At 38.1% G+C, this 13,550-nt stretch overlaps 1 protein-coding gene across 1 annotated transcript; it reads left to right on the top strand.

Moving 5' to 3' along the window:
- The first annotated feature begins 878 nt into the window (after positions 1-878).
- On the top strand, positions 879-2,722 carry LOC138925646 (fibroleukin-like). The gene is made up of 4 exons (XM_070276510.1): positions 879-944; positions 1,006-1,579; positions 1,632-2,135; positions 2,661-2,722. Exons 1-4 carry the CDS (start codon positions 879-881, stop codon positions 2,720-2,722), a joined length of 1,206 nt encoding a protein of 401 aa, XP_070132611.1.
- Positions 2,723-13,550: the final 10,828 nt, after the last annotated feature.

The following is a 13,550-nucleotide window of genomic DNA, read 5'->3' as shown; positions in this document are numbered from 1 at the left end:
TCAATCGTCGTGTTAGTTGGAGGAGGTACAAACAGATCGGTGAGCTGTTTGTTTCTGGTTAGAAGCTCTCCGGTTATTATTATTTTGTTAGAAATAGCACTAATACAAAATCCGAACTCTCTAAGTCTAAAAACACTAAAATTATACCATTTCCGATCAATCAGTTATTTGACAGCTATAGGATATAGTCGGCCCAGCCGTTCCGACTTCTATACTACGTACAAGGAAATAAGGGTGTGTGCAAAGTTTCAAGTCGATAGCTTTTGAAACTGAGAGGCTAGTTTGCGTAGAAACAGACAGACGGACTGACGGAAATGCTTGGGATGGGATGCGGATCAAGAATATATGAAAATAGAATCGGAGAAGTTTCCTTCACTGAGTTCCAAACTTTTGCCCAAAATAAAGTACAGTCTGCCAAAGACAGTTTCGATTTTCTTAAATTTTTAAACTAGAAGTCTAAATTCATTTGTTAGAGATTAGGCGACTTTATCGTCCTTCTAATATCGTTGAAAAGTACTTACCATTTAGGAAAAATATATTATTAATAATGTATAATATATAAGCAATTGATTGTATATATAGCCTCAATATATATCGAGAAGAAGACGCTAAAATCATAAACCATTACCACTTGTTGCTAATCACCTCTTTCTAATCTCTAATAACCTTTGACATCCCTTCCGTGCGCATTCTGTTTGTGGAATTTTTTGGCTTCTCTTTATGTGTGGGTATTTTCCAATTTCTTATCAGAAACTAAAGCTCAAGCTCATGGGCGAGGATAGCTTTAAAAAGCCGGAGCTCCAAGACTCGCAGCATCAGTTGAAATATTTCCAGAGACTCTTTCAGTAAAAAGTTCAGTTCGATAGCAAAAGTACAAGATGATCCTCCCCGTGGCCTTCATTTCTACGATTTTCCTGATTTCTGCCTCCCTGGGATCGGAAGAAGTAATAGCCGTTTTAAGTGTTTTTAATTACTTAAAAAGTAATTTAACTTTAAAATCCACAGTCATGCTACCTCTCCGAAGAGCAGGAAGATGAATGTGCGTCAGTTTGTTATCCGATCGTGAAACCTCTACTTCGATACTTCGAGCAAAGCAACGAAAGGGATACGCAGCTCTTAAGGTGCAAGACCGACTTGCAGAAAGAGGGTCTCGAAAAATATTCCCAGATATCAAAAGGCCAACAGGATTATTCGGACTTGATGAAAAGCCATTTGGAAGTCCAAAATAAATATACGGAAGTGCTGAAACAGCTTATGGATGAGAAAGCTAAATATGCGCAGTTGCTTTCGGAGCAGCAGGAAGTTGACAATCTAAAAGCTCTCATAAATCAAAAAAATAAGGAAATCGAGCTACTTAAAGATCAAAATAGGAACCTAATGAAAACAAGTGAACTTGCAACGTTGACTAATCAGTTCCGCGAAGACATTGCCAAGTTGGGAAAAATAGTAAAGATTGGAGGCATGGATCAAAATATTCTAACAAAGTTGGAAGTAGAAACTGGAGAGGTCCCAAAAACTCCACTGCCTAATATAAATAATCGGACGACGTCGAAAACACACAAGAACCAGGTGACCACAGGTGAGTCAGAAGAACCAAGTCATTTGCGAAATTAAACACCGAAATTTTTCAGAATTTCCAGATCCTTGTCCACGAAGCCTAAAAGAAAACAAAGTCCTCCGCGAAATCCAACTTCCAGGCTCAGACCCGTTTGAAGTGGTTTGTGTGTCAGATTCGGAGCTAGGATCTGGATGGTTGATGTTTTATAGAAAATATTATTATTCAAAAAAATTTAATCGCACGTATGAGGATTATGAACGTGGATTCGGAGATGTAGGCACTGCGTGGTACCATGAGTTCTTTATTGGACTCAATCGGTTGCACCATCTGACAAGTGGAAAGCCTCATGAAGTGGGTTTAATTACCGAAACGGGTAAGGATAAAAGAATATGCGACCACTTCGTTGTAGGCGATCGAAGCGAAGGTTACAAGGTGAAAAGTATTGGAAATTGTACTGGACCCGACTGGATGAGCCCTAAGCAGGGCTCCAAATTTTCCACCTTCGATCGCGATGAGGATGGAGTTCCTGGTCGCAATTTGGCGAAGGAAGTGGACTTTGGCTGGTGGTTCGATCCTGGTATGAGGTGTGTATTCAATTTTGGGTTTTCCTTTTGCTTAATCTCCAACTGGACTTTTCTTAATTAACTAAATTGAAGTAATTTTTAAATTCTATTTTTTCATTTTGGGATCTATTAGCCCTGCATATGATACAATTTACATGTACATCCGAAGACTAGATTGAAGAAAACAAAAATCCTTTTAAAACGGACTTGGAAAATGACACATTTTCGGAAAATATATGAAATCTTAAACGCACTAAAATGTAATTATATTATTCCTAATATTATGAAGACGATGTTTAAATAAACTGTATTCTTATACTTCTTAACTTTTGAATAAAATAAACAAATAAAATATTTAAAATATAATCCAAAATAATTGTTTTCGCTGAAAAAAGTTTGAAAAGGTCGGAAATGAAAATTTTGAATTTCGAATTTCGTTTGAATAACAGGACATATATAAAATATGGTAAATTGCAAAAAATCTCCACGCATAATTTTGCCTGATGCATAAGGTTTATACTCCTCAAAACCAATTCCAGACCGCACATACATAGGTTCCATGACCCACAACTTCCGCGATACACCTAACAGAAGAAATTGATCCAATTTTACTATATATTGAATTATGTAGACCGTTTTGTTGCGTTTCCCTTTATGGCTTTTAGTACATATAATTTTTCAAATGTATGTATACCCACTCAAATTAAAAATTGACATCTAGCAGTTGAAATTTTATTGAATTTATAAGTTAGTTATAAATTCAGTTAGGTAGTTAGGTAAACAATATTTTCTACAATTAAAATGGTGTTTTTAATCTCTTTTTTTAAATTTTGTGGCCATTTAAGCCCTTTCGAATAAAATATTAGTATTGGTTGGTTTATATTGTATGGATGTGCTACCTGTTAGCTTTCAATTCATATTTTCGGACTGCCGGTTTTTTTTAGCATCTTCCACTAGTCATGATTGTTCATTTTTCAAAGGACACTTTAAGGCTAATTCTGAAATTGCTGAAATTCAAAGATTAATTTTCAGTTTATCAATTTTTAGATTGGGAACTTTCATCAACAAAAAACATATATTTAAATGTTCATTGTGTATAATCTATAAAAGTATTGAAGTTACAATTGCTGTACAATATTTACAAAATTACAATTATATTAAGTCACTTTCTGTATTCTGTTAACATTATCAAAAGACCATTCAGAATCGCTTTTCGTTGCCTTTAGTTGTTTCTTAGGATCAACTTTAATATATAAGTATTTATCCTTTTGGGATCAACTCTAGCAAATAAAAAAGAGGGTTAAAAATATTATTATTTTGAATCTGTTATATAAGAGAGATTCTGTTTGACGTCAAAAAAGGTTAAACAAAATTGGAAGACTCACCTAGAATCGAACCACCAGCCCAATTCATTTTCCTTTGCCCCATTATAATTAGGATGCCCATCCTCATCTCGATCATAGGTCGAAAATTTGGTGGGCTGAGAGGTAGGTCTCTATTACACTTGCCAATATTCTTCACCATATATCCCTCGCTTCGATTGCCACCTACAAAGTAGTCACATTTCAATCTACCATGCCATAAACACAACTCATAAGACTTTCCATCCGTCAGAAGGTGAAATTTTTCGAGTCCTATAAAGAACCCATCGCTGAATCCGTTCCCACATCCCCGAATCCGGTTGCATTTATATCTTTTATTATAAACCAACATCCAACCGGAACCGATTTCCTTATTTGAGCAACAAACCACTTTCAACGGATCCGATCCGAGTATTTGGATTTCCTGGAGGACCCATTCTTCCTTTTGGCTTCGGGGACAACTGCCTGGAAGAGCTGAGAAACTCGATGTTTTATTTTGCAAATTACAGGGTTGTGCCAGCATACCTTGGGTTTGTGTTTCCGACTTCGTTTGATTGTGACTATGATCCAGTTGAAGAGCTGAGACTTCTCTGGTTTTTACTTCGACCTTCTCTGTTTTATTATCTGAATTTTTATTATCCGCCAACTTTTCTTCAGTATGGGTTTTCGAATATTGCTGATTATATTTATTCGCTTCTTCAGTTCTATTCTCCGAATCCTTTTAATTTCTTCACGAAGTTGATGTGTTAACATTTGAAGCTCACTTTTTTCGTTTAGGTCACTAATTTTATCTTTTAATACCTTGATTTATCCATTTTTTGATTTCAAGATTGTCAGCTTCCAGATGCTTTGATTGCAATCTTTTATATTTAACACTACAATCATTAAGTTAATGCAGCACTTTCGAATGACTTTCCTGCAAGTCTGAATATTTATTCTGCAATTCGGAGTAATCTTTTTGATGCTGGGCTGCCTTCCCCTGGCACATCTCGAAGTATCTCAACAATGGCTTAACTATTGGATAACAAACAGCAGCACACTCGTCCTCCTCAGTTAGGTAGCACGACTGTGGAAATTGAATTTGAATTACTTTTCGAAATAAAAGCACTTCAAAGGGCTATTACTTCTTCCGATCCGAGGGAGGCGGAAATAAAAAAAGTCACAGAGATGAGAACTACCGGCAGGATCATTTTCTGATTTTTAGATTGAAACAAACTTTCGTCTATTGGAGTTAGTGAAATAATGATCCGAGACTCGTGGCTACGGCTTTTTAAAGCATCCTTGAGCTTGAGCTTCTTCTTGAGCTTGAGCTTAAGGGTTTCTGATAAGAATATCTGTCTTCATGCGAGTGCAGTCCATAATATTTCACTGAGAGAGAGCATATGGGTGACATTTCAAAGGTCAGAAAACATTTGATTAACAACAAGAATTGGTTCATGTTCCTTTTGGTGACTTCTCCGTACAATGACTTTTATAATCGGGTCATTTACTCGTGAATATATATTATATATAAACATGCAGTTGAGAAAATACTTTTAAAATTTATTCAAATGACGGAAAAGTCACCTTTCCATGGACCACATTTTTAACTGCGTATTATGTATACTTATTATACATAATTATAGGATTATTTTAAATATAATACATAGTATTTATTCTTAAATATTTAATATTGGCAGAAGTCAACAACTGGTTTAGTTTGCTATTTCATGGTAATTTTAAAAATATACATACTTTTAAAATATTAAAATAAAAATAATAATTTTTTATAAACTGAGGGCTTGAAGTGTAAAAGGTAATAAAATAGGTTTCATATTATAGTTTTGGTAATATTGGACACGTTTTCAAAGTGGACGGAGATAGTGCCGCTGCGGAAAGCAACTATTGAGGCGCTACAGAAAGCAATCAGAGAAAGGATTGTCGCTCGGTATGGAGTACCGAAGATAATGGTAACGGATAACGGCGTACAATTCACCAGCCGCAGCTTTAAGAACTTTCTCGGGGAGCTCGGCGTGCGCCACCAGTTCACCGCACCATATACGCCGCAAGAAATCCAACAGAGAGAGCGAATAGAACAATCAAAACGATGATCGCCCAGTTCGCTGGGGAGGACCAGAGGACTTGGGACGAGCACTGGCCAGAGCTCATGCTGGCAGTGAACTCGGCAGTATCGGAGTCGACTGGATATTCGCCGTGCTTTAGAACGCAAGGCAGGGAGCCAAGGATGCCGCGAGCCTTGTTCGATGAAAACGCTTAGGCACAGGAGTAGGGCAAGGAACGCCCACGGAGAACGCGACGAAGTTGAAGGAAGTCTTCGAAATAGTGCGGAGGAACATGGAGCGGGCGGCCCAGGACCAGGCGTGGCATTACAATTTACGGAGATGGAAGTGGAGCCCAAAGGTCCGCGAAACAGTGTGGGCAAAGGAGCACCATTTGTCGAAGGCGGCAGAGGGATTCGCAGCAAAACTAGCGCCACGGTACGATGGGCCCTACACGGTCGTCAAATTCGTTTCGCCGGTAATTTTCATCTTACGGCACGAAAGGACAAACAAAGAGAAGAGGACACACGTGAGTGAACTGAAGTGCCAAGGCATGGTATCACCGGCGAAAGAAGAATAGAACAGCAACACTAAATCCGCACAAATGTACAAGAGGAATGCACAGTGAAAAACGGGACATGTCCAGTAACGGGAGCCGTAACAGGTCCAGTGACGGGAACCGTAACGGGGCATATCCAGTAACGGAAACTAGATGTGCTATAAAAGGCGGAGGCTGGGAGGAGCACGGCCTATTCCAAAATTCTAATCAACGGAGCAACATGTCCAACAAGTCCGAAGCAACAATGATCGTCTCGTCTGACGAGAGCGATCTGGAAATCGTCGGCGATCCCACCTGGAACGGAAGAAGGATGAGGACGGAGTGGGCGATACAATGGGCAGCAGGAGGACGGAGGCACATACCGGTCGGTCGCGCCACTGTGGAGGAGCGGCGCCGGAGCGAGGTGCTGGAGCACAGAAGGAGATCCGAGAGGTGCCGCCAGCGAAAGGAGGCGATAGTCACCATCTCGAAGATGGCGAGGAAGAGGGCCCAAAGAGCACAGGAGATGTGCGAGGAGATCGTCTCGTCTGACAAGAGCGATCTGGAAATCGTCGGCGATCCCACCTGGAACGGAAGAAGGATGAGGACGGAGTGGGCGATACAACGGGCAGCAGGAGGACGGAGGCACATACCGGTCGGTCGCGCCACTGTGGAGGAGCGGCGCCGGAGCGAGGTGCTGGAGCACAGAAGGAGATCCGAGAGGTGCCGCCAGCGAAAGGAGGCGATGGTCACCATCTCGGAGATGGCGAGGAAGAGGGCCCAAAGAGCACAAGAGATGTGCGAGGAGATCGACAGGGAGTGGAGAGACATCAGGAGAGATGGACGGGAGAGAGCCATGAGGAGGGCGATGGCGAAGAGGATGCGACTGCGACGGGCAAGGCGGCTGGTGGAGGTCGCGAAAAGGGAGGAGGCAGCAAAGAGGACCCGGCCAGCAACGCGGTGGCCCGCGGTGCCACCAACACCACGCCCACGATCTGAACGCCCGGAGGAAAAAGAGGTGGCAACGGCCGCCAGTAAAAGACAGCAGGAGACGACGTGACCTGCGGCACCACCAGCGCCACGCCCAAGGAAGGAGGACAAGCAGGAGGAGCCGTGGACAAAGGGGCCGTGGGTGTGGCCAACACCGAGGAGGCCGGCGCTGGGCCGGCAGTCCTCGTGCCCGAAGAAGCGGCCGATGAGGCCGGTGTTAATGCGGTCGGCGTCGGATGGAGGCGTCGAGGAGGTCGCAGAGTCGGACTGGCCGCCGGAGCTCTGCGTGAGGGTGGCGGCGGAAGTAGAGAGACGGCGCGGACGAACCGGACGTTGGTGCGTGATGGCGCAGGTTGGAGCGGTGTACTTCCGGGTACGAGGAGGTGCCAACGGCGTAAAGGTGGTGAGAAGAGATTAAAAAGGAAAAAAATATATATATTTAAATATGTTTATACATTGCAATTATAAGATATATGTTTGCGTCTTCAGATATGCAAAAGTCACATTAATAATTATGCACGCATAGCAAGTGGATGCACACCAAAATGTGTTCGTTGTTCTCTTGACCTCTCGATATTCTTGTTCACTTCCTTTCTGGCATCGAGAGCGTGTGGTACACAAAATCTAATTGTACGTTATTAGTTGTTCATTGGTGGTTGTCTGGTTAATACTTAATTGTATTACTTTTTTATTATTAAAGTAACAATAATATAGTTGTCAGATCCTTAAATAAATTTAAGTATCGCAACAATTGGGAACAATGTGAGTTGTGAACCAAATCCTAAGCTGGTACATCAGTGGAAGGGCAAAGCAGCCCTTTTCTATTTTCAACAGCTGCCTGCGACTGGGCTTCTTTCCCGATCAGTGGAATGTGCTAATATATCAATGATACATAAAACATGAAAGTCAGTTCACAATCCTGACTCTTATCGCCCTATAAGCAGAAGCCTACTCTCGGGATTTGGTAAGCTTCTGGAAAAACTTCTATTATCCAACTTGCTGCTTGTCAATGAATTTGCTGATGCTGTACCTGATCGTCTATTTGGATTTCCTAACCACAGCAGTGAGCAGATACTATGCAGAATGCAACTATGCAACTATGAGCAGCACATTCTTAAAGCTTACGAGTCCAAGCAATTCTGCTCTGCCGTATTTATTGACTTTTCGCAGGCATTTGATCGTGTATTGCACACAGGTCTTTTTGTTAAACTCTTTTTGGTTAAAGCTAGTCCCCAGGCAACTCTTCAAGTTGCTTATAGGAGGTGATCCTGAAATGATCCAAATGGGAATCACTTGCGAATGCCAGACCACTAATTTGAATTTAGCACGAAAGATCCTTCCTTATTAAAAGCCGCTCTAGAGAGCTTCCTTGAGGACAGATCCTCTCTGGTAAATGCCCAAAAAGGAGTAAAATCCAACCCTACTCTTCTTGGGCTGTTGGACTCTCCAGAGGCGGTCCTCTAACTCAATGCTTCAAGCTTCTTAAAAAGACTCGACTCGATTCTCTCCAATGGGCCTCCTTATATACTGCTTGGAGCGCCCGTTAATCCTCCTGGATTCTGCTCCTTCCGTTAATCCATCCTTCCAGAATCACGCCACATTCCCGTTGGCCGTCCGTGACTCCTCGCCTCTCTCGGTCACGGACCTGTGCTGTTGCTATGCGGGGTACCGGCGGACTTCCAGGGACCGCTACACATTGCACTATCCCCCCCCACCCACACGCCAAGTTCCTCCGCTGATGCTAATCACCCCCCCCCCTGATTAGCTTACCGCCCTGATGTTCTGCCGCTCCGAAAACCGTTACGTTCCACGTTGTTTCTCCTTTACGCCTTTCCGAAACAACGCTGACACTGACGTTCCACGTTGAACCTGCCTCCCCACGGCGTTGAATATAAATATATATAATTAAATGTTTGTACCATAAGTTTTCAATAAAAAAAAAATTATCTTTATTTCTTATATTCAACTGGTTACAAATATTTTTATTTGTTGAAGAACACCAACCTACTACTTGTAGATATCAAACTGAACTCAACTCCTAACTCTGACTTCTTTTACGATCATACCCCGGTTGTGGAGCTTTCGAGCTTTACTTGAGTGTGTTTATTCTAATTGAGTGTGTTTTATTGTTTAGGCTGAGAACTTTCCCGATTGGACTTTGGATTCTTGCTTTTGAATTTGTTTTTGGCTTTGGTCCCGAAATTTGAGTTTACGATTGGGTTTGGGGATCTGAATTATGGGAACGTGCTGAATGCATGTTTCCCTCGGTCTGTTTAGTCTGAGGATTTGTTTACGAGTACTTTTCCATCCCCAATTATGTTTAGGTTTAATTTGGGCTAGGGATCATATTCGGTGCATTTGTCTATTTGAATCTAAGTCTCAAGGGTAAGTTCTGACAAATACTTAATGTGTATGTATGTGTGTGTGGGTGTGTAGACATTTATATAGTTTATGTATGATGCTATGGATATGTCACTATATATATATACAATGTATATACGTCATACTAAGCCCTTTATAAACCACACATTTTAGTAACTAATTTTAGTTTGTTAATAACATTCAGATTTAATGGATACTTTCCAAGCTAAAAGAGATAGAGCCATAAGAAAAAAACAGAACCATGAAGTTATATTTGGTTTTGAATATTTTGTGGCTCAAAATTTGAAAATAAATGTGGATTTTCGACATCTAGAAAATTTACTCCAATGATTTGGATGCAGCAGCACAAAAACAATTATATTGGATTTGATAAAGAAGAATGGATGCAACTTCTTACATACAAGGAATTTATACAATTAAAGATTGATCAGTATGACTTTCTAATGTCTGATACAATTTTGGATCACCCTATTTTATCAACTATTAAATGTAATTTTAGATTTAGAAAATCAGATAAACAATATGTTCTGATACTGAATCAATTCGGTAATAAAATATAGATAGAAATAGATAGTGACACTTGGAGATCATTAATTCGCCTAGCTATATTTTTAACTACATTTTTATGTTGGAACACTATATTAAAACAGCAAATATCCTATCTGTACTATAATCATATCATTCCGAAGTGTGTCTCTTTACAAAAATTCGATATTCAATTATCCGATTTAGATGGTAACTATGATAAAAATGTTCAAATAGATTTAACACGTTTATGTTTCGAAATATCTAAAAAAATGACAAAAGAAATAAAAGAAGATGTAATTCATTATAAGAAATCATTCATCTCTAAGAACTCAAACATAAACAATAAAAAGTAAATTTTTTTAAAACTAAAAATGTGTAAGCAACAGTTGTTGATGAAATACATAAAACTTGTAGAAAAAATTTTTTACGTCGAAAGTTCGTTCAAAAAGGGTTGCATGATACTTGGAAAATTGATTTGGTTGAAATGATCCCATATTCCAATCAGAATAATGGATATAAATATTTACTAACGGTTATTAGTAACGATGTTTACTATTAGTTAATAATAAACTAATAACGAGGTTATTAGTTTACTAACGATGACATTATCCACTTGTATTTAATAAAGATCTTAATTTATAATGCCCATATGCTAAAGTATTAATGTTATCAACTAATACATATCTTTTATCATCTCTAGGGCTAAGACTTACTTTATTAACTACTTCAGTATATAACTGATGTCCCCTACTTCTTATACATCTTTGTTCTCCATAGTACGTTTTCTTATGTCTAATACATTCAATATAATCTAAATGACACAGTTTTTTGATTACTGATTGCTTAACACCCTTAACTTTCTTTGTATCTATTTATTCGTGATTGTCTTCTACCAAAAATGAATATGCTTTAGCTTTTAGACCCGCGAAAGAGGTCATAATTTTTCCAGCATTTTCATCTTTGAATAAGCCCAATTCTTTGTTGTTAGCTTGAATAATGTTGAATCGGTTTCCTGTCTCATAATTTGATGTGTCAAAACGGCTAGAATTTTTTTTTATTATTTTGTATATATCCTCTTCACAGGAAACTATAAAAGAGTCTGTATCCATATATATTATTTTTGCTGAGGGACACTCTACTAATAAAAAGTTATAATAGTAATCATACATTAGCCATTTGGACAAATCGAGAACAGTAAATCCAATATAAATAGGCTTATCATACAAAATTGAAGTCTTTGTAGTCTCAATTGCAGCTAAATTTTCTCCAAAAATTTCTAAACTATGAAAATTATTCCTTGCAACTAGTTGTCTAAACCCTGGAGAGTTTTGCGCCGATTCATAACGAGTTACTAGTGTTATTTCTCGACGCTTTTCTACGTTTTCCATGGTTTTGCCGTATACGGCATTATTCATTAATTTATAAAAATTTTTTTCAAATTCATTTTTTGCTATTTTTCTATGTTGGGTATTTAAATCTATATAGGGCTTTAACCAGTATGACTGCTTAAAAGATAAAATTCTATTCTATAAGCTGTTTTAAATGAATAATATAAAACTCTTTAGAATTTAAATCAGCTATTAATTTTGGCTGTTTTCCTCCTGGGGGAACCTTGTTTTCAGCACAAAATGGTAGACTGTTATGTTTGTCATGAATTTCATCAGGATATTCTAAATCGACTTCTAAAATATATCCTGTGTCTCCTGAGGAATCAGCATTTTCTACATCAAATAAATTGGTTTCATTTTCGCTTAAAAATTGAAAATTTGAAAATGGGAGTTTTTGGCTCATAGCCCAACCATATAAATTATTTGCGTCAATATACGACAAATAATTTTTTGGTTTTGTTTTATCATAATTTCTCATGTACTCATTATTTGCTTTTGAAATTCTTTGAGTACATTGAGTCAGACCGCCCCGTATACCTCTTTTAACAAAATTGTATATGTTGGGGTCACTTATTAAATCTAATTCTACTTTAGTATACTTCAGCATAGCATCCCATGAAATAGATGGGGCTGAAACATAATTAACAGGGTCTAATTTATAAATTTTTGAGCATATATTACGGAAGTTTTCAAAAACGTCTGCTAAAATTAGTACGTCACTCTCCAAATACAATTTCATATAGTCTTTTAGAGTTCTGCACTGAAACGAACTCCAAATTTCTTTAGCGAAATTGTATTCGCTAACACTACACTCTTCGTCCTTCAACGAATTATAAAAATATTCCCTAGGAGGAAGTTCGATTTCATTGAATTTTTCAAAACTATCTAAATAATCATAGCGAAATACTCCCTTTCTTCTCATTTGCCTAAAGTTCTCTCCACTAAATTTTGATTTTAATGTTTTAAAATCTTTATCTTCCATGTTGGAAGCTAATTTTTCTAAACTTGAATTTAAAAACCTATTGGAATCTATGTACTTTATAGTATAATTAGTCTTTCCCTTTTCAAAAATAGTTTGATTTAGAGCCATATATAATTCTTTAGTGGAGGGTATTGGTTTCAATTTACCCCCTAGGGCATTAATAAATAGGTGGATATCATATCTAGATAAATTATGAAAAACTACAGGGAAATAAGCTCTTAACTTAAAACTATCTTTACAACTTTTATGGATAGGTCCTTGGTATTTACCTTGGGCTGGTTTCCTTACCTTGGTATCAAGGTAATTACCTTGGGCTATTTACCTTGGTATTTGGTTAAAATATTGTACGCGTTCATCCGTACTGATGGCCTCTTCACACGCATAGCAGTTCCCATGCTCCTGGTAGTCCTCATCGCAGATGTCAAAGTTATATATAGGTTTTTTTGATCCCTTCCAGTATTTTCTATATAAGGCCATTGTCTCCTCTTCCAAAGTTTTAACAAAAACCTTCATACAGTCATGTCCTGTAATTTGTAAAAAGGAAAAATTTATTAACTTTTAAACTTTTCATTTATTTTAAAATAATTTATTTACCTTTATAGGTCCATAATTTATTCAGCTGAGGGTTGTATTTATGGGCAACATAAAACGAAACAGCACATGCTGTATGTTTCTGCACAGGCTTGGTATAGGATTCGTTTGGATTATTTGAGGCTGTTTGGTAATGTTCCAAAACTGCCTCAATGTCCGCATAAATTACCACGGGTGGTGCCAGTTTTTTTGAAAAATTTTCAAATTTGGTTTTAGTGTTTGGTTGTGGGTATAGTGAAGCCACTTGACCGCACTCCTTTATATTGTGGGTCTTGTTAGTGCTGCAATAAAATTGTAGGCAATTTCTACAAAAATATCTCTCCGAATTTGAGTTGTTCACTTGTGATTTACACAATGTTTTTATGCTTGTAATGTACGCATAATGCAAACAATTTTCTTTAGGATTTTCTATACCCAATATATCAATATGATTGCTTTTAACTTCCTTAGTCCTAATTGTAGGACCTTCTATGCGACCGTTATAAATTTCGTATACATTTATGCTGTAATTTGAGTTATTTTTCTCAAACAGCTTTATTCCATCCTTTGTAATGGGAAACTCTATTCCCGAAGAGTTTAATCTTTTTTGATCATATTTTATAATGGGTTGGCTAATATCCAAAATTCCAT

This window comes from Drosophila bipectinata, chromosome XR (assembly GCF_030179905.1).
Source record: "Drosophila bipectinata strain 14024-0381.07 chromosome XR, DbipHiC1v2, whole genome shotgun sequence".
NCBI classification, from domain to species: Eukaryota; Metazoa; Arthropoda; class Insecta; order Diptera; family Drosophilidae; genus Drosophila; species Drosophila bipectinata.
This window is presented reverse-complemented; position numbering and strand designations above follow the sequence as displayed.